This window comes from Phaenicophaeus curvirostris, chromosome 2 (assembly GCF_032191515.1).
Source record: "Phaenicophaeus curvirostris isolate KB17595 chromosome 2, BPBGC_Pcur_1.0, whole genome shotgun sequence".
Classification (NCBI taxonomy): domain Eukaryota; kingdom Metazoa; phylum Chordata; class Aves; order Cuculiformes; family Cuculidae; genus Phaenicophaeus; species Phaenicophaeus curvirostris.
In genome coordinates, this window is record NC_091393.1 from 91,002,449 (window position 1) to 91,026,821 (window position 24,373).

The 24,373-nt window shown below is 39.8% G+C and overlaps 1 protein-coding gene across 2 annotated transcripts in view; it reads left to right on the forward strand.

The window, feature by feature from the left end:
- The window catches only part of KCNH1 (potassium voltage-gated channel subfamily H member 1), a 192,464-nt gene that overhangs the window by 59,102 nt on the left and 108,989 nt on the right, over positions 1 to 24,373 (forward strand). For both annotated transcript variants that reach the window (XM_069852852.1, XM_069852851.1), the window contains exon 7: positions 717 to 1,146. In XM_069852852.1, the coding sequence (XP_069708953.1) occupies positions 717 to 1,146 (430 nt within the window). The remainder of the gene's footprint in view (positions 1 to 716; positions 1,147 to 24,373) is intronic.

Sequence of the window (24,373 nt, forward strand, 5' to 3'; positions counted from 1 at the left end):
AGTTAAGCTTTGTGTAGTCCATGTGACAAATGCTAGAGGACTGATTATCAGTGCGTGTATTCTCATGTGACAATAAAGTCATAGGAAATGCACTGTTACAGTGAAGAATTACAAATCACCAGATACTTCCAGTATTTTTTGGCCTTCCTTATTTATCTTCTTGGTATGTCTGAGCTAAATACTGCAAGCTGTGTTATATCTGAGACATGAAAGGACACGTGTTGCCCACGATCATAAGGAGATCAGAAATAGCCGTAAGAAGTTCATGACTCCAGATTCTGGAGTGAATTCAGTAGGTCTCTGGTTATGTTCCTCTCATCATTAGTTTTATATAGTTTAATGACCAGTGACTTCCACATTTATTTTCAGTCAGCCTAAAGTTGCATCAGAATGCTCAGGGACAGTCTACTTGCAAAACTAGATGTGCAATGAGTAACATCTCATTTGAAATCTTTACAAATGTATTTGTAGACCTGTTCAAATAATCTGAAAGGGGGGTTCAGAGAGCAATCCATAAAATGTTAGTGAAGGCAAGAGTGTGTATCTCCATCCCCGAAAAGCATTACTAACCTTTTCATGTTTCACAGTCTCTTTTCAGGTGTTATCTGATGGCCAACCATTTGTTATGCATCACCTCATGTCTTAGGAAACTGCAGTTATGAATATTTTTGCTTTAATATTAAATTCTTAACAGTCACTGTACTTTATCCTTCTAGGGTATCAGTAGCCTCTTCAGTTCGCTTAAAGTGGTCAGGCTACTTCGGCTGGGTCGTGTAGCTCGGAAGTTGGACCACTACATCGAATACGGAGCAGCAGTCCTGGTTCTGCTGGTGTGTGTCTTTGGTCTTGCAGCACACTGGTTGGCCTGCATTTGGTACAGCATAGGAGATTATGAAGTTATTGATGAGGATACAAACACGATCCGAACTGAGAGCTGGCTCTATCAGCTGGGGGAGTCAATAGGAACACCTTACCACTTTAACACATCAGGCTTTGGAAAATGGGAAGGCGGACCAAGCAAGGATTCAGTCTACATCTCCTCATTGTATTTTACGATGACCAGCCTCACCAGCGTTGGGTTTGGGAACATTGCTCCAACTACAGATGGGGAGAAGATCTTTGCTGTTGCCATGATGATGATTGGCTGTAAGTATTAGAGATCCTTACACACACACAATGCCAAATAGCTGTGTATCATGAATGCTGATATCATAAGGACATCTGGAATTGTGTCAAATATTATGCAGCTTAAAATGGTTTTGGTGCAGTATAGTTATTACACACTTTCTTACCAGTTAGTTTTAAAATCACAAGTAGGAGTATTGCTGTGACTTACAGAAATTCAGTCATTTTGGAAGCAATATCCTTTCAATGTTCTCTTGTAAGAAAACCGTAAAGTGTGTAAAGCCTGATGTATTAAAAATTAATGCACCAGAGACAGTACAGACAACCTTTGTGCCTCCATTTGATATGTGGCAAAATCTTTGTATGTCTGACTGCTGTATATATTGCACAAGTAAGTCAGTGAGCAGGATGGGAGGAGGTCCAGGAGCATCTCACAAAGGCAAGAGGACAGTAGCTCTCTAGGAGCCATAAACTCAGCAGTAGACTGAACATACAGTCAGAACCTAAAGCAACCAGGATGATAATTGGCCTTGGGCACCTCTGGTTCGCATCTCCTTGTTTCAAGGGATTCATATTGTCAAGCTATCCAGCTCTTGGCCATGTTGTATCACTTCAGTGCAGATCTGCACTGCAAGTGCCTTTAGAGCTACTTGGAGGTAAGAACAATATTGTGGCCACTGTTCAACTCGGTCATGTTTTTCTAGATAAAGGTGGAATATGAACCAAAATAAGGAAAAAAGTTCTACTTTGTACATGGAAGAGCATATCATTATATGGAGAGAGACAGAAGCTTCTGTACAATAATATTACATCTAGAGGAGAAAAAAGTCAATCCTTGCTAAGCAGAAAATGAAAACTAAATATATAATGAAACTCAATTAGCAACACAGGGCCTGTTATGATAGAAATGTGAAGCTTTGATTCTGATGTGTCATTTTACAGCAACAGTGAAATCATGTACTGGGATTGCGTGTGCAGTGCTAAGCAGGCTGAAGGTCAGTGAAGATAAGTATAAAGACAAGCATTCTTGATCATACAGGGATTGGGATATTTTACCTATGAAAATTGTTAATTTTGTTCTTCTAGTTTTTTCCACTGCTAGAAGTCCCTTCATCCTAATAAAACATTCATGTAGTAGAAGGGGAATTTATATAAAACTTGGAGAGTATTCACAGAATCACAGAATAACCAGGTTGGAAGAGACCCACCAGATCATCAAGTCCAACCATATTACACTGTTTCCTCATGAGGCTGTGCATTAGGCAATGTAGAAGTATAGTACAAAGTGGGCTTCCAAACGTATTTCTTGCTGAAGGTACCTGTTTAATAGGAAATATCCTGACCTTTGCCTTGTTGTTCACTGGACTATGCTCATGATGCTAGCTAGACAAGAATAGCTAGTATTATTCACTACCATTATGTGGTACTATGAATACTGAACGAACATAGCCCTCATAAAATCGAGGATGTACATGGGGATATCTTGGAATTGTACCTCTCCAAACTCTTCATATGAAAATGTAGTGCGAAGAAACTGAATTTATGGAAGATTAATGTTGTTATTAGATATCTGCCCTGAATTCTAAAATTAACTTTAATTTTAACAAGTTGCAAAAAATAGTGCTTTGGCAATTTTAAATCTCATGAATTCAATGACATTTGAGGGAAACAATTATTTTTTTTTTAATTTTTTTTTATATTTGGGATTCTGGAACTCACATTTCTACCTCCATAACTTGCTCTGTATCTGAGCCCCTTTATCCCGTGAAGAACTACTTGGAAACCATTAGGACTATTTACAATATATGCTTGTGGGAATGGCAACTAAACAATCCAGTCTTTGAGTTTACCTCTGGATTTTGTAGGGTATGGGTTTGTCTTAACATGCTGAAGTTTTGAACTGTGGTCATTCCTCAGGATGGTAGGAATAAAGTGTATTTGTTTAGTTTGCAGCTATTTAAAGCCTAACTGTTGATATACATTCTTCCACCATTAATTTTTGTGTTAAAATAACACTATTCTGTTTGTAGAATTAAGCTCTCAAATATTGGTCTCAGCTTGAACTAAGGCTATTTTATAATACTTTTGTCTGATCTGCTGGGAACCTGAAAGGTTCGTAGCAAATGTATCAGGGGTAGATTTGGGAGAGAGAATTTTCCTGGCTAAAGCTTTTGTGCATCACTCAGAAAAATTCCTGCTTGTCCCTGGCCAAGTAATATTATTTTTTATGAGCTGAGCTACTTACTTATATTGCAGTTGGTGGCTCCATGTTCCAGTTATGGTCCTCATTTTGCAGATGTCAGATCACATGGATTTGCACATGGGTTGGACAAGGACCGTGGATGTCCAAAGCATCAGAAGTAAATAGTTTCAAATAAATTCTGCTAATGTATTACTGCCACTAATATAAGGAAAGGGTATATGATTTCTCATTTGTACTTTGCCATTGACACTACATTTATTTTAGCACCCACCTAGTGATGCGTTCTGAAAAGCTACTGCTATCTTTCAGTAGCACAGGGAATGTAATTTTCTTTCCACAGAGACTGCAGAGAGAGACTAATTGTTTGACTATCTAAAACTCCAATTGAAGATAGAGGTGGGATTTGCTGAACCCAGCCTCAAATGTATCACTCCATTAACTTCTTCCCTGCTAGAGGATTAGTCTTTGAGAACAGTGTGAATTTATCTTGGTTTTGAAGTGGCCGGGTATAGTCCAGACAAAAATACATACCTGTATGTTTAAGTAGTACAGAGAAATAAGTAATTTTGCAGCCTTTTCTGTATTAAATAGAAGTAAAACTGTCACTTTTTCTTTGCATTTTGTTTAGTTAAGTAAGACAATATATTGACAATATTGGTTTTGAGACTCCAAAATTGCCACTACAGTGTAATTAAAGAAAAAAAAATAATTATTTGGGGACAAATGTATAACAGCCAGCATTAATATTTCAAAATGATTCCTGCAAGATTTTACTTTAAGTAGGCCGGAGATTTTTAATAAGAGGGTAATTTTTTCCCCCTTCAGCCAATTATCCTCCTGTGAATAAACAGTAAAACTTCTGTTAGCCTGATGGGGACAGATTTAGATGAGCTGAAAGAAAATGATAACATCTCCTTCTCTTTGCATGTTTTATCCTCTTTGCTCTTTTCAATTGCTATTGAATAGCAATAAGCACTGTGTCAGAAAACCAAGTAGCTTGTTAAACAAAACTGTGGGCAGCTAAGCTTACAGTCACAATTTTGTTAGCAAGATCAGCTTTGAAATTTTGATATTCTCTTTATTTGTAAAAGAAACTGAATTTTCTTGAAATGGATATGATGGTCAATATGTCTGAAAATGTCTGTGATCCCCACATTCCTTACATGGGTTGTATGTGCGGCTGTCCTACAGAAAGTTAGGGTGCAGGTCCTACTTTAAGCAGTTGCCTCCCACTGGTGGCTGACCAAGAAATTACAACAGTGTGGTGCTTGCTCGTTCCTGGATCCAGCTTAGGGTCATACCACTGCATTTGCACCCTCTCTCTGATTTTTAGTGTTAGTGGTCTTAAGTTTGTTTCATGAGCTTTGCAGCCGTCGTTTGGTAGGGGTACTCAAGAACTGCTTCCCTGGAGTGCAGATGTTGGCATCGAGTAGAAGGAAAGGAAGAATTTACTTAAAAGCATGAACTCGTCCTACTCAGTGAACTTAAAAATAAATAAATAATAGGTATACATGCATATATGCATAGCATATGTGTATACGTACAGAGAGAGCACACGTGTGTTACAGTGTTTAAAAGAAGAAAAAGTTAGTGTGCTTTTTTCCTTCATGTTTGATATTCTAGAATTATTTTTAATAGACTAGGCTTGATTTTGCAAAATTCTTGTATCTGGCGAAGACTGGACATGGTGTGTACTGCCCTGAGGAGCACTGCCAGGTGGCACAGTTTTCTGGGCTTTCTGTTCCTTGTTTCTAGCAAATGGAGTTTTTGGGTTTGATTTGGTTTACTTGGCTTACTGGATGAGTATCTTGAATAGTTTCTGAGGAGGAAAGTTGTGAATAGCAGCAATACTTTTTTGTTTAGACTCCTTGTCTGTTGAGTTTCTCTTTTTCAAGAGAGGAGTTACTGTGCAAACAAGTGATTTTAAGACGTATATTGCTGTTTTCTCCACTGGCAAACTGATTGAAGGGCTTGTGGTACAGTCAGCACAGTACTATGGTGACATTCAAAGAGGATGTTTTGTGTTGGAAAGGCTCAAAATATTACAGGTATTTGAAAGCAGAAGCGGTTTATAACTACTGTCCTTTCATGTGTGTTTAGAATGCTTTTGCACAGAATGATGAAATTAATACTTGGCAATTATGTTCCACCTTTTGTAAGACAAGATTTAGTTTTCTTTGCTGCTCAGCCACTGATATATCCCCTTCTGCTCACTGCTTACTCTCTCTGTAAAGCTGATCCTGTGGAAGAAATATATGTGCTATATTAACTCTTCGTAGATCCATTGACCACTAGTAGTGGGACTTCGCTATAATGTCAGATAGCTGTTTAAAAAAGCAAAGAAGACCACTTCCATTTTCCTTTTTATTCAGTCTTTCATTATGGTAAGTAATAAGGAAACTTTTACTTAAAAAAAAAAAGAGATATGTTAGTGAAGGTATCCTGGGCCAACGGGAGTTTTGGATGAATTGAGTGCAAATGTTGGCCTAGTAGAAAGTTTAAGGTATATGAAGGAAGTGGGGGTAAGTCGTGTTAGCAGTGCATAGATGCTGGGAAGGGATGTTTGAGATGAATGATTGTATGTGGGTATTGAGCCTTTGGGGCTAGCTGGGTTGGTTGATTTTACACTTGGGACGAAGTACGAGAAAGCATGGCTTGGTCTCAGCAGCCCTGGTATCTGCTTGACTGCACACACTGTCCTACTGACCTCATTGTGACTACAGTTTTCAGAGAGAAAGAGTTTTACTGTTGGTTATTTTGACATGAATACATGCAACTCCTAATTAGATCTATGAGGGACCACAGCATACTCATTTTGTAGCCCTGGGGATGTATGGTTCATTGGGCAGCTCCACTGAAGGGGGACATGGGTAGGTGAGAAATGCTTTTGATTTTTGACCTCAAATAATGCACATCTGTTTGGGAAGAACAGTGGCTGCTCTTAAGGATTTCTGTTTTGTGGAGGCTTGATTCTTGTGGTAAGATATGCACTTCATATTCTTATGTAGTTGCTTTTTCTGAATGTATGGTGAATCATAGTTTTGTAAACCAAACTGTCTCCACATCTGTCAATGAACTGACCTGCATGGTTTTGAGGGTATATGTATATATAGAGAGAAAAGGATGAGTTTTACTACTGAAAGTAAAAGCAATTAACCCCTCAGCATCATTTTAAATGAATCAAAATGTATTTGCTTATCACTTTTCACAGATGGCCACTAAATTTCTAATTAATAGGGAATATGCTTACAGACATCTTTCAGAGAGGCTGAGAGGCTGACGTTACATAAAACCAGTTTTAAAACCACTGTCTGGGTTTGTGGAAAGACATGTATTTTCCATTTTTCATACTGGGATGAGGTGGGGGGGGAAGCTATTTCAGGTTTTAGTTTCTTCCCTGTGGAGTTAGGTGCCTCAAAATAACAGTTCTCGTATATCTTGTTCAGTGAAGCTGTCAGGTTTGGTTGTGTATTGTTTGTTTTTCCTAAGCAATAGCAGAAAACTAAGGACTTTCATTTGCAGTTTTCATATGTGGGCACTGTGTCAGCAATTCCCTAGCTGTGCAGGTGAAGCAGGGAGGAACAGTCCTAAAAATGCTTTGCATTTTCCACTTTTAACATACCATAGTACTGATGGATGCTTGCCTATCTGGATTTTGAGCATCTGAGCAAAATCTATCATTTCAGAAGCCTTTTGTCAGTGTTCTCAGTTGCACTGAAAGATCTCAAGCTTTTGGTGCCTGTTCATGCTGAATTCTCCTTGTTGGAGTACTTACTGGAAATACAGTACTTGGCTCATCCAAAGTGTGAAGTTCACCGAGGAAAAGGCACATGTTTGAATGCTAAACTAAATCATAAATTCCCCTGTGAGCACTATAATTAGACCAGACAGTGAGAGGGATTATGGAAAAAGAAAGCAAGTAGGAGTTAAAAGATCAGGCTCGAGGGCACACGTACACACATACTGTAATAAATTTTCAGCCACGAAGTTCATTAATTAAAACAGACCAGAGACCAAACCCACTGTTCTTCACTGACCTTGTGCAACACAAGCATCATGCAGTCCTCTGGCACGTCAGTATTGTCTCTGATTAAGGTAAACACAGATCCCAGGAGTGTGGAGTAGCTGTCTCAGCTTTGTTAGCTTTGTTTGTAAATAACTTCTTTCTCATTTGACATCAAACCAGGAATGAAAGTAAATTTGAAAACATAATTAGATAGTTTTATTTACAATGCTTGCTGAAAGGAATGGAAATCTGCCTTTAGTAATGTGACGATTTTTCTGAAGTATAAGAAAACCTTGGTATTGTGACACATGGATCAGTGTTGCTTCTTCACAGCCTCACAGATGAGTAGTGTGCTTTTGTGAAGCAGAGCAGGAAGGATTCAGAGGGTGTTGTGAACAAAGATAGCCAGGAACTGATGAAAACTGTATTGCTGTTATCAAAATACCTGAGCAAAATACAGATGCATCGCACCACCATGTTTGATGATGTTCCTGAGGCTTGATTTTCCCCTCATAATGCAGTTCATCAGTTGTTAGAGGAAATGGATATAGCCATGCTGTATGGGTACTTACCAAACATATCTAATCATAAGAGAAGCATGTGTATGCCTAGTACCGCTTTTAAGGGATGGGGGCAGGGGCATGTTGAAATTGGTTTTGCTGGAGGTTGGTGGCCTGAAACTGCTGAGAATTATCATTCGGGGGTTGAGCACAAAGGCCTATGAGACTTCAAACCCAAAGCAACTTTTTCTGTATTCATGGTTATTGCAAATGTGATGTTTTGATTTGGGGACATGCTGAGAAATGAAAAAGAAACCTTGCCTTGCAAAAGTGGTCTCTTGGATACCTGCTCTTTGTCACTAACCCTGGCAAGATGACAAAAATCTCTTTGATGCCACAGACTTCTTGCTAGCCTCTGAGGTTGCTGTTGGCATGCTTTCCACATGGCTTATAGTTTGGCATTGCTTTTCATTCCTGTCTGTCTTAGCCACCAGCAACACTACTCAAGCTAGTAATTCCTAATTTAAAGGCATGGATTTATTTTAATTTTTTTTTCTTCTTACTAAGTAGGATCATCTTTCCAGTTCTATTCCCTCACCCCTCTCTGCTGTGCTTTATTACTTGTTTGAAGCTAGTCATGATATTTGAAGAGCTGGTGTGTTACTGGTATGATTGTTAAGCAACTGTTTGGGACAGAATTTGTCCTGATTATCTCTAAATGTCAGAATACCCCACTTTTTCTTGCTAAAAGTAAAGAATGAGTAAAACAGTAAAAGAATCGAGCAAAAGCAAAAAAATCGCTGTATTTCAAACAAAAAAACTTCTAACACCCCCAAAAAACACAGCAAAACCCTCTGCCAAAACCCCAAAGTCAATGTGATGAAAAAAAAAATTGCTAGACAACATTGTTTTAGGCTTTTTGACTATATAAACAATTCTTCAGACAGCTGAGTCCTAAGGGATGTATTTTTCAGTGAAGCGCATCGGTATCTCTCATTAGTAAGCATGGGACTGCATCAGGTCATTGTAGCATTTTCAGACCCACTGATGAGCTGAAGTATCTGGCCTGTGCAGAATTATATCATTGATATTCAGTATAGACGGGGCATGCTGGAGGGTTGCGGTCAGTGCTGACAGACTTCACAACATAGCAAGCTCCAAACTCTAAACTGTAGCTCTTAAAAGTTGCCTCCTTTTTGAATAAGGATGTCCAAAGCTTGCAGACTTTTTAAGGATTGCTTCTGTGGAGATATAAAACACCGGTGTCAAAGCCAGCAAAAGGGCAGGCTTTAGGTGACAAGTATGTAAATAGTGAACTCCTACAAAAAACATCATCTGCAGGCTAAGATGAGCTGGAAGGATTTGAGGTTCACAACACCAGTGCTAATGCTGTAATAAAACTGTCTGAGCTAACGACCATGGCTATATGAGGAGTGCCCCGTTCATATGGGGTTAGTCATCTCCTTACTACAACACACTTGAAAGCAATATTTATAGAATAAATAAAACATTTTTTGTGCATGTATTAACATGGTAGTACTTTGTTTCTGGGCCTGTTTTGGGGAAATAAAAACTAACTCTGTGTGACATGCTATTTCTTGCTATGCAAAAGTGAGTAAGCAATATTCTTATTATTTAAAGTGTATATGACCAGATTAAAGCTAAATTAAATTATTGCTATTAAATCTCCTGCAAAATGCAATTTGCAAGTGGCAAGGGTAAATTGCCCATGTGCTTTTTGTTCGGGGGTGGGGGAGCGGGAAGAAGATAAGAATTCCATGTATTTGCCTGACGAATTGCCCCATGATGCCATCTTGCCTTAATGGCCCACCCTCATAACATACTAGAATTTAATTGTTAAAACAGTACCAGGAAGTTTTATTCTAAATCACTGTCTGTATCATGCAAAATTCAACCGAAATAATTTTTACAGTGAGATTTTTGTGAAAATTTTTTATTTTCAAGGTTCTTACAATCTCTTGTCTCCTGCGGAACTTAACCTTACTCTCTAAGACACTGGACAACTTATTGAAAGGACTATATATGCATATGGAGAAAAATAGTTGTTTACAGGAGAGAAGATGAAAGTGTTAGTGATTTGAGTTTTGTGGCATGTGGGAGAGAGCTCACGCTACAGTAATCATGGAAGGATCATAGAATGGTTTAGGTTGGAAGGGACCTTAAGGATCATGCAGTTCCAAGCCCCTACTACGGGCAGGGACACCTCTCACCAGACCAGGCTGCCCAAGGTCCCATCCAGCCTTGCCTTGAACACCTCCAGGGATGGGGCAGCCACAGCTTCCCTGGGCAACCTGGGCCAGTGCCTCACCACCCTCACAGTAAAAAATGTCTTCCTAAGATCTAATGTAAATCTACTGTCTCTCAGCTTAAAATGGTCCTCATCCTGTTACTGCCCTCCCTGATAAAGAGCCCCTCCCCAGCTTTCCTATGGTCCCTCTTTAAGTACTGGAAGGTAATGTTATGGTTTAGTGTTTAGTGTTTGATAGGAATGGTTGGACTCGATGATCCGGGGGGTCTCTTCCAACCTGGTTATTCTATGATTCTATGATTCTATGATAATTGCCTTTTTTTCCCACTTCGTTGCACAGTGTTTCTGAATTTTTACTTTGAATTATTTAGTAGTAATGAGGATGATAAGGAAAACAAATGGGCATCCCAGCTGTGGGTGTCTCACTTTCTCACCAAATGTCTTATATATCACGTGCTTATTAGTGTAGAATTTTGCTTTCTTTAGGCCATTTCTAACATTTATTTCTATAGGTACATTTAAATCAGTGAAGTGTAATGGCTCTTTCAAACTTCCATCAGCATGTGCAACTGACTTGTTTTAAATTCTGAAAGAGCATCATTAACTCAAGGTAATGTTTGAAAGGGAAGGGCCTGTTACATCCAGAACATGGACTGAAAGGGCAGAGGACCATAAAAGTAAAACTAATATTTCAAGTGGGTGAATCAGGATAATATACGAGTGTTTTGTTCCATATGAAGTAAATCTTCAAGAATCTTTGAGAGACATTGTCTTTTGAGATGCAGTACAGCAATCCCGGGGATTCAATTAGTAATTTTATTCTTCAGTTACTGAGGCACACAAGTATTATCCAGAAGAGCATGATTTGTCTTGTTGGAATTTTATTCTGGATTCCGATCTGTGAAATTGGCTAAATACCTATAGTGCACAAGAATCTTGACAGGTTTTTATCTCTCTTTGCAGTCGTGGGAGGCATTTTGCTAAGCAGCAGCTCTATGTGAAGGATGGAAATCTTGGACAGTGATTTGGTTTTACATGAGTGTACTGAGTACAATCAGCATAAAAAGCCCAAACTCTCGAATACTATGTGAGATCAAATTTTAGTTAACTTATTAAAACAACAAAGGTAACAAATGATTAGTAGCGATTAACAGCAAGTTAACATCAATAGCTTTAAAGGCAATGTGTCCAAATATTATCTGCTATAGGACACAAAATGTAGAAATAGCTTACCTAGCTGTAATAGGTAGGTGGTTTATGGATCGTGAAATGTCCCTAGCCACTCCGATGAGCTATCTCATGACATCTTGAGAATAAATGAGGATTAGTTGTGCTTGCCAGATCAGTGAGTTTGAATGCATTTGGCTGTTTTTACATTATAGAGAAAGATTTGTCAGTTTATAAAAATGGTAAGCAATGGGCTATAAGATGTAGATGGTGCTGAAGGTCACATGTGGCTTACTTCTCGGAACTGAGATCTGAAGTATTCTAGATCTTAACTTTGGTTGCTCTCTGAATACATAATACTATATCATATCGTATCTTGTTGTATCGTATCATGTGCAGCAGAAGCCAGATGGAGGAAATTCCAGTCTGAGAAAATATGGAATACAGGTGAAAATGTCAATATCTTTTATCCAAAGTACAGCAACTATTCTGCAACTCGTGTAGAAAATGTGGAAGGAGAAAAGTAGCTTTTTGGTAGGCCCTCTTTCCTGGAAGGAAAGTAGAAAATTTATTCTTCTAACCAAAGGGTTTTGACAGCCAGTGGGGTCTAAAATGTGAAGTATCTTATGGTAAAGGATGAAATAGTTGAGGTATTAAAGCCTGACTGGTTTTATGCACATCAACACAAATTGGCAATGCTTCTTTTTACTCCTTCTTTGAAATCAAACTTGTAACTGCACCAGGTGGCGTGGAAACAATTCTTCTGGTCACATAATAGAAAAACCTTGCCCACCCCTGCCACTATCTTAAAAGCAAAAATAGATTACATGATAAGCACAGGTGAGTGGGATGATTCGTGGTTATGGTTTAGTGGTTCTTCAGTGCTAATGGTAACATCCTGAGAGATGTTCACTACAAAATAAGAGGGAGCTGGAGATTGCTAACATCATCTAAGCGTTCAGAGGCCAAAATGAAGGAGGGAAATGGAACTTAAGATAAAGGATTAACTAATGTCTTTGAAATGGAACTTGAATGAGGTTTTTTTGAGAGTTATTTTCTGGTAAGATTAAAATTCACTGCAAAAACATGGAAAATAATGCCAGGGTTTTCAGTTCTTAAACTGTCTTCGGGGCTTCTAGGTGGTTCACTAAGTGAATTCTGAAAACCATAAGCTTATTTCTTATAGTCGTATTGCTTATTGACAGTTTGTACTCTAGCGCATTTTTTGTAAAATAGAAAACAGCACACTTGCTGCAATTTTGAACCAGCCTAATTTAATGTTAATTTATCAAAATCTGTCACACCTTTCATTCAGAGGGCAAATAAGTGGAATTCTTCCTCCTAATGGTCAGGTCTACAGTGACGCTTTGTTTGTATGGCTCTGGACAGAGTGCATCCTTTTTTTATCACACACACAGATTTGGCAATGGTTTTGTGTTTTTGGAAACAGTACAATATCCACAGTTGACAGAAGTGATAGGACAAGAGGAAATCACTTCAAGTTGCACTAGGGGAGGTTGAGGTTGAATATTAGAAAAAATTTCTTTATCAAGATGGTGGTGAAGTGTTCAAACAGGCTTCCCGGGAAGGTGGTGGAGACTCCATCCCTGGAGGTATTAAAAAAGCATGTAGACGTGGCACTTTGGGATATGATTTAGTAGGTATGGTGGTGGTGGGCTGACAGTTGGACTCAATGCTCTTGGAGGTCTTTTACAACCTCAATGATTCTGTGATTCTAAGTGTACCTCAAATCTGATGTGGCCATTCTCCCATTTCCAGTTCTCTTTCCTATAATGGACCACCAGTTCCTTCCTCCTACTTTTCTCTCATTTCTCGGCATAAACTTTAATTTTTGGGCTTGTCACTGCTCCGAGATTTGCCATCCAACACTAGTAGCTTCATCCTGTTCTTTGTTTTTGTTTGTTTGATTGTTTCTGTTGTTATTATTAGCACAGAGAGGATTTCATAAGAAACAAGGAACTGGAAAAGATATTCAACTTGCATTGTTATGACCCTTTGCTTTTAGAGAAAGAAGTTATTATCAGCTGTAATTCCTTGAACTTCTTATTCCTTAAATATTTGTTTGACTTCAAGCTTCTCCTGAGTTTGGTGAATTTTGGTGCAGAAGGAGGGGGAAGGAACATGATTTCCTATATTGCAAAGATGCAAATATATACTCGTTATTCTTTCTTCATAAAATCCTTTCTTCAATGACTGGGAAAATTATAAAATCAATTTTAACTGGCATTAAGTATGCCAAAATTAAAATTTCCAGGAACTAGCTTTCTCACACTCCTTGCAAGTAAGGTGGCTGTAGGATTATAGTGAGATAATGGCAACAGAATGTAGGAGGAGAAAGTGCGCCTTCTTCTGGAAGGCAGCCTTACTCCACATAAAGTTAGCAACCTTCCAGGAAAATCATAGAAGAGTTAACAAATAGGCAAATTACTTTGAGCAACCCACTGTGTCAGGTAGTGGCTATACTAACTGGGGGCAGCTAAAAGGAGAAGACCTAGCTGTGTGCCACCTTTGGCTTATTATACTATTCTGACCTGGTCATGCAGAGCAAACAATGTCTAGAGCTGCTTTGAGCCTTCATGTATGTAATAAACATAAGTTACAGGAAGCTGTGAGAGAAGCTGTCTGGAAGAAGCATTGGCATCCAGTTGCTAGTGCCCTGTAGTGTGAGCTGAGTCTCTTACCCAGCTGAGGTCTTAACCTGTGGTATTACTTTCCATACCCTGTTTTCCCTTCTTTTTCCTCTTATGCATTTAGACTTTGTGCAGGCAGGTGGGGATGGACCTGCCTCTCAAAGGAGCATCAGTCTTGAAGCTTCAAGCAGAGCTTGAAGTTCTGCTAAAATGCAAATAGTTGTCACTACAGATACGCACGACAATGGCACCCTTGTTGGTCTACCAACTAATCATGACCCATAAGTTCTTGACTGGCTCCTAAACTATCTGCAGGCCATACACCCAACTGCTCTGTCAAATAAAGAGCAAGTCTCCTTCCTCACTCTTCCAGACTGCCCCTTCTGAAGGGTCTGTATCCATCCATTCCATCCCACCATGTCTCTATGATCCCAATGGGGCCACCTCCCTGTGGCTGTACATAGCCTTCTAGTTCCTTCTGTTTTTTCCACATGCTGCCTGCAGTGGCATAGGTTTCTGAGAGGTACCTGAGCATGCTGACTTCCCAGTACAAGCTGGGAATGGCACTGGAATATGCTGTGTGACCATAAGGGGAGTTTTCTGGAAAAAAAACAGGAAAAGGGGAGATGCAGGTCGGTCAGATTTTTTTTTTTTTTTTCTTACTCGTGTAAGAGAAGATAGCACACTCCTTGTGAAACCTGCAATGGACAAATCAATCAGAGCTTTTCCAGTTCGTTTAGAAGTAGAGAAACAGCAGTATCTGTGAGGCAGAAATCTGTATGACACTGTGAAGCGTCTCCTGGGGTACAACTTAAGTTGCCAAGTGGATCGATGCTCCTGTTTTCCAGCTGATGGCATCAGAAGGTTGCCCTTTAAGAGCAGTGCAGCTGACCATCCACCTTTTTGGCTCCTGTTGGTCTGTTGGTTTATGCACTGACAGTTGGGAGATGTAAACATGTAGCTATTGAGTTTCCCTTGCTTCTTTTGCTTTCATGCTGGGGTATGTGCGGGTGGACAAAATGGGGAACAGGTCTTAAGAGAGAGAAATAGAACCTGACACTGAAGTTAAGATTTCTTCTTTTGCATTTCAAACTCTTAAACTTCTTTTTTGACTGGTTCCAAAAAACCAGAATCTTACACAGTGCATGTTTAAGATGGTTGTTTTATCGTACAAGTTACAAACCTGTATTGCAATAGATGAACAATATTTCTGTTCTTCAGTCTTCATGGCTGAAAGAGCAAGATTTGAAGAATGATGCTTTGAAGCAAAGAATTGAAAAGGGCATTTGGGATGTTTACTTATGTGAGGAAGAATGCATGCTTGGGCATGAAGTAAGCATGGCCAGTTGGCTATACTGATTTTATTTTACATTTTTTTATTGTTGTACTTTACAGTGTATGAGACTCTGCTTGTAATTATGCCAGTACAAAACATATCTCCCTTCATGAAGATATAGTTCAGATCCAGAATGGAGTTATCTTTTATTCATACACAGACTTCAATAATGCAGAAGCATGGAGAGATGACTACTGTTTTATGGGATCATTGGGTTGCATCATTGGGCAGCCAGAGATGGAGAAAATGCTCTCAGGCATTACGAATTTGGGTTAAGATGGAAAATATGTTGCTCCAGGTAACTATAGCAGAAAGGTATGAATGGTTCAGTACATGGAGCACTAGTACGATTACAAAGGTCCACAGGACAGTGAAATGTACATCTCAGTAGTTCAGTGGCCAGTGCATAAGGCATTCAGAAAAACAGGGAAGATAAAAGAACCTGAGTGCAGCCACACTTCTCAAACTGTTTGCCTCCAGTTGAGAAAGACAGCAGTGTGCTTCGAAGCTCATCCTCTCCTTATGCATTGCAGGACTATTTGTGGTAGGATTGGTCAGGAACAGAAGTAACTTTCTAGCCTTGCACAGCCTGCACAAACATAAGTAAATCAGTGTTGGTGACATAAATACTGTCCTGATAGTAGTTAGATGTTTTACTTCCTACAGCTGTTCTGTAAGCCACATCAAGGCTGTGATCTCTCTTCAGCAGAGATTTAATATAAGATAGAGTCAGAAGTGAAGAGAGGCAGGGAAGGGATCTGGGAAGGCATTTGATGGCTGCACATGATTGAGAAATGCTGCTTCTTGTAAGCTTTTGGTGTATTATAGTTGTATTATAGCATTTTGGGTGTTAACAGATATCCCATACAATATGCAAACATAGTGTACTGACTGGGTAGATCCTGGGAGAGGGGTTCAGGCAGGGTTTGTAGGCCCAGTCTTTAAGGTAATACTGCAGATAGCCAAAGAGTTTAATTAATTTGGGTAAATGGGCAGTGAAAGAAGCTGCTTCCCAGAAGGCAGTATGGGTGGAGAAGAAGAAAGAACTTAAATTTGAGAATGCTGTGTTTGTGCATGTACGTGTGCTGCTAGCATTGCTTTCCTCCTGTAATTGCTGCCTCTGACCAGAGTACTGCTTTAAAGAGGAAAATACCTGGGTCTGTACCATTTTCTATGCAGCAATACAAAAAAATGGATGATATGCAGTAAAGTTTGCCTGAGGCTGCACAGCCAAGTTCCCCACTGCTTGCTAACAGGCAAGTTTTGTCCTTCAGTAGCTACACAGCAGTGCTTACTGTTTTGACAGCTTTGAAGGAGCTTGCCATCAGCGGCCAGTTGCCTGGTGGATCAGCTGTATTCCTGTAAAGCAGGGCTACTTTCCCAAACAACCTGCTGTTTGAAATGCCTATTAATTGCAGGTCATTTTAAATGCTACAGGATTGCTTGTGTTTCACAGTTCAAGAGGCTGTAGATTCATCTAAGGTGAAAAAAAAGAGCACTTGCTGTAATTGTAGCTGAAAACCAGAAAGTTTCCTCCAGAGTCTGCTGAGCTGCATCTAAGGTGGGAAAGTTAGTTGCTCTTCTGTGCCCCAGTTCTCAATGGTCAGGTCCTCTGGGAAAGAGACAGCAACATATAAATGTGCAAGCTGAAGGCAATGATCAACAGACAATTCAAAAAACCTGTTTACTGTAAGGATCAGATTTTACTTTTGCACAGATTTCTCCTCCACTCACTCCAGTTGTGCTGTTCCTGAAGTGTTCTGGGAGGAGTTTCAAAGGCTCTGGCCCTACAGGAGCTGCCGGTGTTTCAAGGGCTTTGGCAGTAGAGGAAGTCAAAACATCTTTCATCAAAGGGTTGGATTTCTTCTGAGGTTGACTCAATCTCTGCTTGTAAATGCTCTTATTCCTCCTCATATAATGTTATTGTGGCAGATTTTAAAATTCTGTCCATTATGTATGTTCAGACAACAAATTGCCTGTTGGCAGAATTGGAGACTATTTCGTGTGCTGTAACATTGTTTTTCTGTTAACCCGTGGCACGTTATTTTGACCAATGTTTTCATGGGTGCTTGATAATTTGTGGTTTAACTTCTGATTTTCCCCACATGGTACATGGCAAACCTGACTTTATGTTGGTGAGCCCTTGACAGAAAATACAGCCGTGAGTCTGTAGCACCTAGATTAAAAAAATGAACCCAGCCATAAAAAATGTAAGTATCTCTTACTGGTGACCCACCAGAAAACCTTGACTTTGCAAGACAGGGAATGGGTGTAAGAGTGTATGATTTTTCAGGATAGTCATGTATGTACCCAGATGTCAATGGCACCTAAGCAGGATGTTTAATAGAGAAAATCTGGATGGGATTGTAAATTTAAAATGGGAATTAAGAACTTTAATAGAGAAGCCTAGTAGCATAGGCTGATTCTGCCGGCTTAAACCCTCTAGTCATTTGTGGGAACAACTGCACTTTCAATGCTGGTATTAATTTTTCTGGTTCTGTCAGGAGGGAGCTGCAACTTGCAGATATGCAGTCTCTCTAGTGAGAGAGATGGCTGCACCTTTCCAGTACCTGCTGATAAGCTTACTGCTGATATATGTGCAACAACAAAACCATACTGTGCTTCTGTATTCCTCGCATGATCTCTATGCTGTTTCTGTGTTTTGTCATTGTGTAGCGAATACACTGGGCATGCTGTAATTCAGACTGTGGACTTTAAAAATTACAATCAGACAAGTAAACAGAGCATAACAACTATGATCATCAGTTCAAAACAGCTTGATTGGACCAGTGTATTCCCATTAGAAAGAAGAAAAAAAATCAACCCCCAAACAAAGAGCTTTTTTACTGATGGCTTTGTGCCTTGCACAGATTGATGATATGTTTTATATTATTGCTTGTGTTTGGAGTTCTTCATGCCATTTCAGATTTTGCTGCTATTATCTGTCTGCTGCCATCATGATAGTATTAGAAACAAAATGTGGCAATGTCTATAATTAGGGTTGTCTACACATTTTTTTTCTTTCTGTTTTCCATTTGACTCATGTTCCTAACTTTCTAAACTTTTCAGTTTCTAAGTTAAGATAATAAAGATCAGCCATTTCTGAGAGCAGCGGTGTTGTTTGTGCATTTAACAAAACAAGATTTTGATCTTCAGAGAGATAGGTAAGAGCAGCAGGGCTGGAAACTGAGATTTGGCAGCAAGAGAATACTCATAGAGGAGAATTCTTAGAAAAAAATTCCTAACCTTCTTTCAAGAAAGGTATCAATAATGCAAGGACTTTACTTGTCTAGCTTTTTTTTTTTTTTTTTTTTAATACAATTAGCTTGTTTTGGAGAGTTTTTGACTTGTAAAGGGGCAGAATTTGAGAGATGAGCCATAACGAAGTCCATGGTCAGCTTTGGCAGAACCAGCAGTGGCATAAGTGTGATAGGAAAGTGAAGGTACTGGGTTTGGACTTTATGAGATATTTCCATGATTTGTAGCTGTACTGAAATAAGCAGTGAATTTTGGTGTTTCTGCTGATTAGGATGTCTGCAGAGGTCTGGTACAAATCAGTAAGGATGTGGGGTTTCAGTGGAAAGCACTATTTAATTTATTTCAAGGTAGAAAAGAAATGCAGCATCTTTGACTTCTTGTCAGAAGGTAATGGCAGAGAGCCACTGATTAAATGTTGCACTCTTCAATTCTGGTTGATTCTCCTTTATCTTCTGCATGAAGATATTGCAGTGGCTGTTAATCCTTATTGCAGAAGAGTCAGTGTATTTGTTGAATGTTTGTCAGCTGAAGGGTGTCTGGCTTATGCTCTTCTTGAACTACCAATGAGGTAGAGGACTTGGTCAGTGAAGAAATTAATTTCCTCCCCCACTCATCATGTTGTCTACTTGTGTGTGAAAGCTTCAGCCCTTGGACTGATTCTTTAGACCAGACAACAACAATTCATACACTCTGAGAATGTTGGGCTGTTGAATGGGAACCTGGGGGTAGACTGTGTCATTGAATGACATGGTGGTCTGTGTTAGTTCTTGAACTGAGTAGCCTTCATGAAGGTACTTTGGCAGTTACTTAGAAGGCTAAGTAGGTGTGGGTATACAGAGGTGGTACGCATTTTAGAAATGAGATATATTACATATAAAGCCCATACAAAGAATTCGTGCTTAGAAGCAGAACATCAGAGATGGTACCTATGTTCAGCTCAGCCCAAGCACCTGTAATCAAATCACACTTGTGTTCCCTCACAGGAATTCATTGAGCATACAGCTGGGAAGGTCAGATTGTGGCTTTCCTGAAAGCAAGGAGAGTGTAGGTCTTCTGTGTGGATTGTTAGCTGACAGAAAGCAATGAAGAAATGGTTACTTTAGCCAGAAAAGACTGTAAATCTGATGGAGTGAGACCTATGGTAACAATGATGCTGCTACACCTTTTGCAGAATGCACCTGATCTTTTAAATTTGAGTACTTAAGCATATGCCTAGAACTGGTTAGTCCACAATGTTGTAGAAACTGTAATAATTTATATGCCTATAAAAATTTCTGAGCTGATTTTGTAGCATCTTTTCATCCAATCTATGCAGACTGGTCTAAGTCACTGTAAATCCAGTGGAAAAGGAAACTGGGCTGTTCCATGCAAATGCATATTACATGGAAACATAGACTTTCCTGATACTGCACTGCTAACTTAGCTTTTAATGCTCAGGAAATGAGCAGGAAGAATTAATGCAGAAACTATGTTGTCTTAATGGTGGATTTTTGGAATTGGCGACACACACAGAAAAGAAGGCATTTAGCTTTTGTTTGTGTGTGTAAAACAAGTATTTCTGCTGGCTGAATACTTCAGTTTACCCCTTTTGGGGGGTTCTGGTCTTTGGGGGCATACAGAATTGCCGTATCATTTGGCTTGTGACAGCTGAGGGTGCTTTGCAGCTTGAAGTATCAAGCCTCAGGTTAGAAAGATTGCTTTTCAGAACTCAGAAGCATTTTAAATTGATGGCACTTTTACAGTGAATACCTTTCCGGAAGACTGAACAGCAGCAAGCCTAGAGAAGCCAATTCCTTTACACATTGCCTTATCCCTTGTGATTGCTGTGATGATTAAATAACTTCAAAGTAGAAAAAGTTTGAATGGCATTTGCCTTGAGCATTCTTGTGCACTGCTTTTTTAATGAGCTTCCACACTTCCAGCTTGCAACTTTTAGTATTTAAAGCTTTCTCTGTGCTTTCACTCTTATTTTAATTTTGATAAAGTGGGGGCAGGGGGTGGGGTGGTTAAAAGACTTTTATTAGGAGTTGTCCCTTTTATGTGGAGTGTGAAACCATGGATTAAGGCAAATAAAGGTTTTATATTTATTGCAACTTTATTGTTTTAACTTTAGTCTAGGTGGAAGGATTCTATCAGGCAGTACAAGGGTTGTATAATACAGGAAAGAAAAAAAACAAAGATAATGAACACTCAGAGATTCCAAAGTATTTTTCTAAATACTTCACTAAATATTTAGAAATGTTCCTGAAATTGCTGTGGCAATGCAATCCCACTATCAAACTGCTGTTGGAAACACTAAAGGACATTGCTCCTCTTCTGAGGCTGAGGAAGAGGAGACTGTGCAAGTACCAGCAGAGGGAGTCAGGACTGGCCATTAGCTGCAGGAGATTTTCAGATCACAGTGGTCATCGTTTGGTGGTGGAAACATCTTCATAATGTGTGGAGTGGAATGTAAAAAGACTTCCTTTAAGAATCTTCTGCCTTCTGTGTGATACACATACGTGTTTACTCCCTCCCGCACTTGGATTAGGAACATGAAAACACGTTCCAGTAAAAAATGGTTTAATGAGCAATTTCCCTCTTTCCTGTGCCCTTCTCAGACCACAATAATATGAAGCATGAAATGGGGCAGTATTTAAAACTGTCTAGGATTTCACATCACTGCCTTGTCAGTGGTAGTAAAATAATGTTAAATGGGCAAGACTCCTAGCAGGATAGATCCACACACTGGGGAGGAAAAAAGATTCAAGATACTGGCATCATGCTCAGAAGAACCAGTATCTCCTCCCCTTCCGACTAAGGAGCAGTGATCTCTAGATGGATGTGTGCTGTCCCTGATGGCAGAGTGATGAAGTTGAGTAAGTGAAAAAGCTGTAAAGAGACTTGTGACCATGCAGAAGCTCTTGATTTTTTTTTTTCTGCCACTCTGTAGAGTAGCACAAAGAACTTTCACACCCTGCTTGTGACAGCGTGTATGAAGGGTTTTTATGAAGAATACTGACCCAACATTATTGTTCTCTGTGACAATCTCTCTGGATTTGTCTAGTCCCCTTGGCTTGTTCTAAAGTATTTATTCTTTCTTTTTTCTGACTTACTGCCTAAGCTTTCAGCATTGAAGAAAGTGGAGAAAAGTAAATAAAATTTTATGGGGTGTTTTCTTTAAAATATAAAAAAATGTGCAATTTCTGGCCTGCAGGAAAGCTGGGGAGAGGTTCTTTATCAGGGAGAGTAGTGATAGGATGAGGAGTCATGGTTTTAAGCTGAAAGAGGGGAAATTTAGATTAGGTATTAGGAAGACATTTTTTACTGCGAGGGTGGTATGGCACTGGCCCAGGTTGCCCAGGGAAGTTGTGGCTGCCCCATCCCTGAAGGTGTTCAGGGCCAGGTTGGATGGGGCCTCGAACAGCCTGATCTAGTGGGATGTGTCCCTGCCCATGGCAGGGGGGTTGGAACTGTGGACGATCTCTAAGGTCCCTTCCAAACCAAACCATTCTGTGTTTCTATGATTCTGTGATTTTATCCCTTCCAATCCTGACCATTCTATGATTTTCATTAGCTTCTAGCAAAGACAACATTCTCACCATACTATTTGTTATTAGAGTCACTGTGTTTCTGCGGTCTGACTTGTGCAGTCTAAAGTTTCTTGCATTGCCCTCACAATGCTGACACACTTCAAAGAAAGCTTTTAGGGATGCTTGTTAGCCACAGCTCAGCCTACTACTGCTGCATTTCACTTACTGATCTTAGTGAATGTTGTCCTGACTCAAACAGTTTCTTGATTAAACAGGCTTCTGGTACAATTTCTTTTTCCCAGGGTGATGGAGATTCACCCAGAGACAGTGTTTCTGTTCTCTCCTGGGAGCTGGTTACCGAATGTTCAGAAAGAATTGGTGCTTCTTAGCCTCTAGAAGCTGTAGGAGGTTCTGGGCACAGAAAACGGGTGTTATGGCCTTCCAAGGAAATAAGCTGATGGGCAAAGGGCAAAGCAAAAAAACAAAACAAAACGAAACACTTTCCTTATCAGTGCTGAAAAATACTGCAGGTACAGTGCAGGAGCCAGTGAGGGCTAGTGCACAGGGGATAGGACTTGAGTTAGCAGGTTTGGGCTGAGTTCCCAGCTCTGTCACATGCCCTCCCATGTGACTTTTTGCAAACTGCTCTGTGTGTCTGTTTTGCTTGCCTGGCCTCTGACTCTTCACGTCTTGCTAGTACTGAATGCCCCTCTTTTAATGTGGTCTATATGTACCATGCCACTGACGTAGCTGTTCCCTCCCTCTGATGGGCTACTGAAGTGTGTCTCTACAACTTTGAGGATATTGGTATCAGTAAAGGCAAGCCTGCCCAGAAAAGTGGACATTCAAACTCCCTCTCTATTTTTCACCAGTTCACTTATCATCTGATGCTTTTGTGTTCCATGCTCCTGACCTCACGTATGTTCCTTTGCTGCTTCTCCTCTGCTGTTGCTTATTTAGGCTTGCATCCCTGTCGCTCCCCTTCCTCCCCTCCTCAACCTTGTGAAGAATCCTTATTCTCTTGACCATCTAATTTAACTGCGATTCCCTCCTAGTCATTAGGCTTCTCTATTGAGGCCACAGAGGTCTGGCAGCCTCTTTGATGGGTCTGCTAAACTGTTGATTTAAATTTTGCAGGCTCTGTGATGCAGAGAGACTGCTAAATCGCTGCTCCCATGACAGGTTTCTCACAGGCTAGAAGAAGACAGAGTATTGAATAGAAAATTGGAACAGGTGAGAGGAAACAATGAGGCAGAACTTCTGGAAGGAAGCATGAAGAGTAATTTTGGGCCAGGTAGTTGACAAGAATTTGACAGGGTGAATGGTTTTAAGAAGAATAGGTGTGTACATGTAGGGTAGGTGAAGGAAGGCAGGATAGATGGTTATCCATCAGAGGGCCATTTGTTAGAGGGAGCTGAAACCATGGTGACTGGATCCTGAATGCTCAACATCAGGAGTTGATATTTAGGGTCAGCTTCAAGAGACACTTATCCAGAAAATCTAGCTGTGTCATTTGAAGATAGGCTTTCTTATTTTTAACAAAACAAAACCCCAAAATCTAAACAAAAAACCCCAACCCCAACACTGAGGCTGTGTACCATTCAAAGCATGTCAAGTGAGCTTGACAGAAAAATATTTTTATAGCCTGGTGCTCATGTACTGATTGATTACAGCAACACATCAGAGATAAGTATTCTGTCAAGAAGCATTAATATGTGTCAGCCAGTAGTAGCTATATAATAACAAAAATTTGAGCTGTTGAAAAGCATTCTATGCTTGCCTTGTTCCTACGACCAGTAAATGAATATTCATGGTATCACACACAGCTTGCAAATAGTTCTTCACGTCACGTAGCTTTGAAAAGATGAGCACGCAGGTTACTACCACAGTTTGTTAAGTGCTAAAATGAATTTCTGCATTTTTGCTTCTTAACTATACGACTGCAATGCCTGTAAATGACATTAAATATATTTACCATAATTGTTTGCCGAAATCCTATTGTTTGGGCAATTGTTTTGCCCAAATCCTATGTATGAGCTGTAAGATTATCTTGTTGCTTCCATCAATGGAAAGGAAGATTTTAAGAAAGTCTAGTAGATGCTGCTTAGGTGATACTGCATGTGTTAGAGAATTACAGAAGGCAAGGTCTTCAGTGTTTAAACATGAAAAAGACTTGTGATAACTGTGAAGACTCCTTTTCTGGAAGTCCTTCGATGTTCTCAAAGTTTCCCTAGTCTGCAAAAAGTGTCAAGGAACACTTCCTTAATGGCTGCCTTGGGACTGTTGCAGGAATAGGCTAGATTCAGTGTTGTGTCAGCAGAGAGTAGGGATCTGAACTGTCAGGAC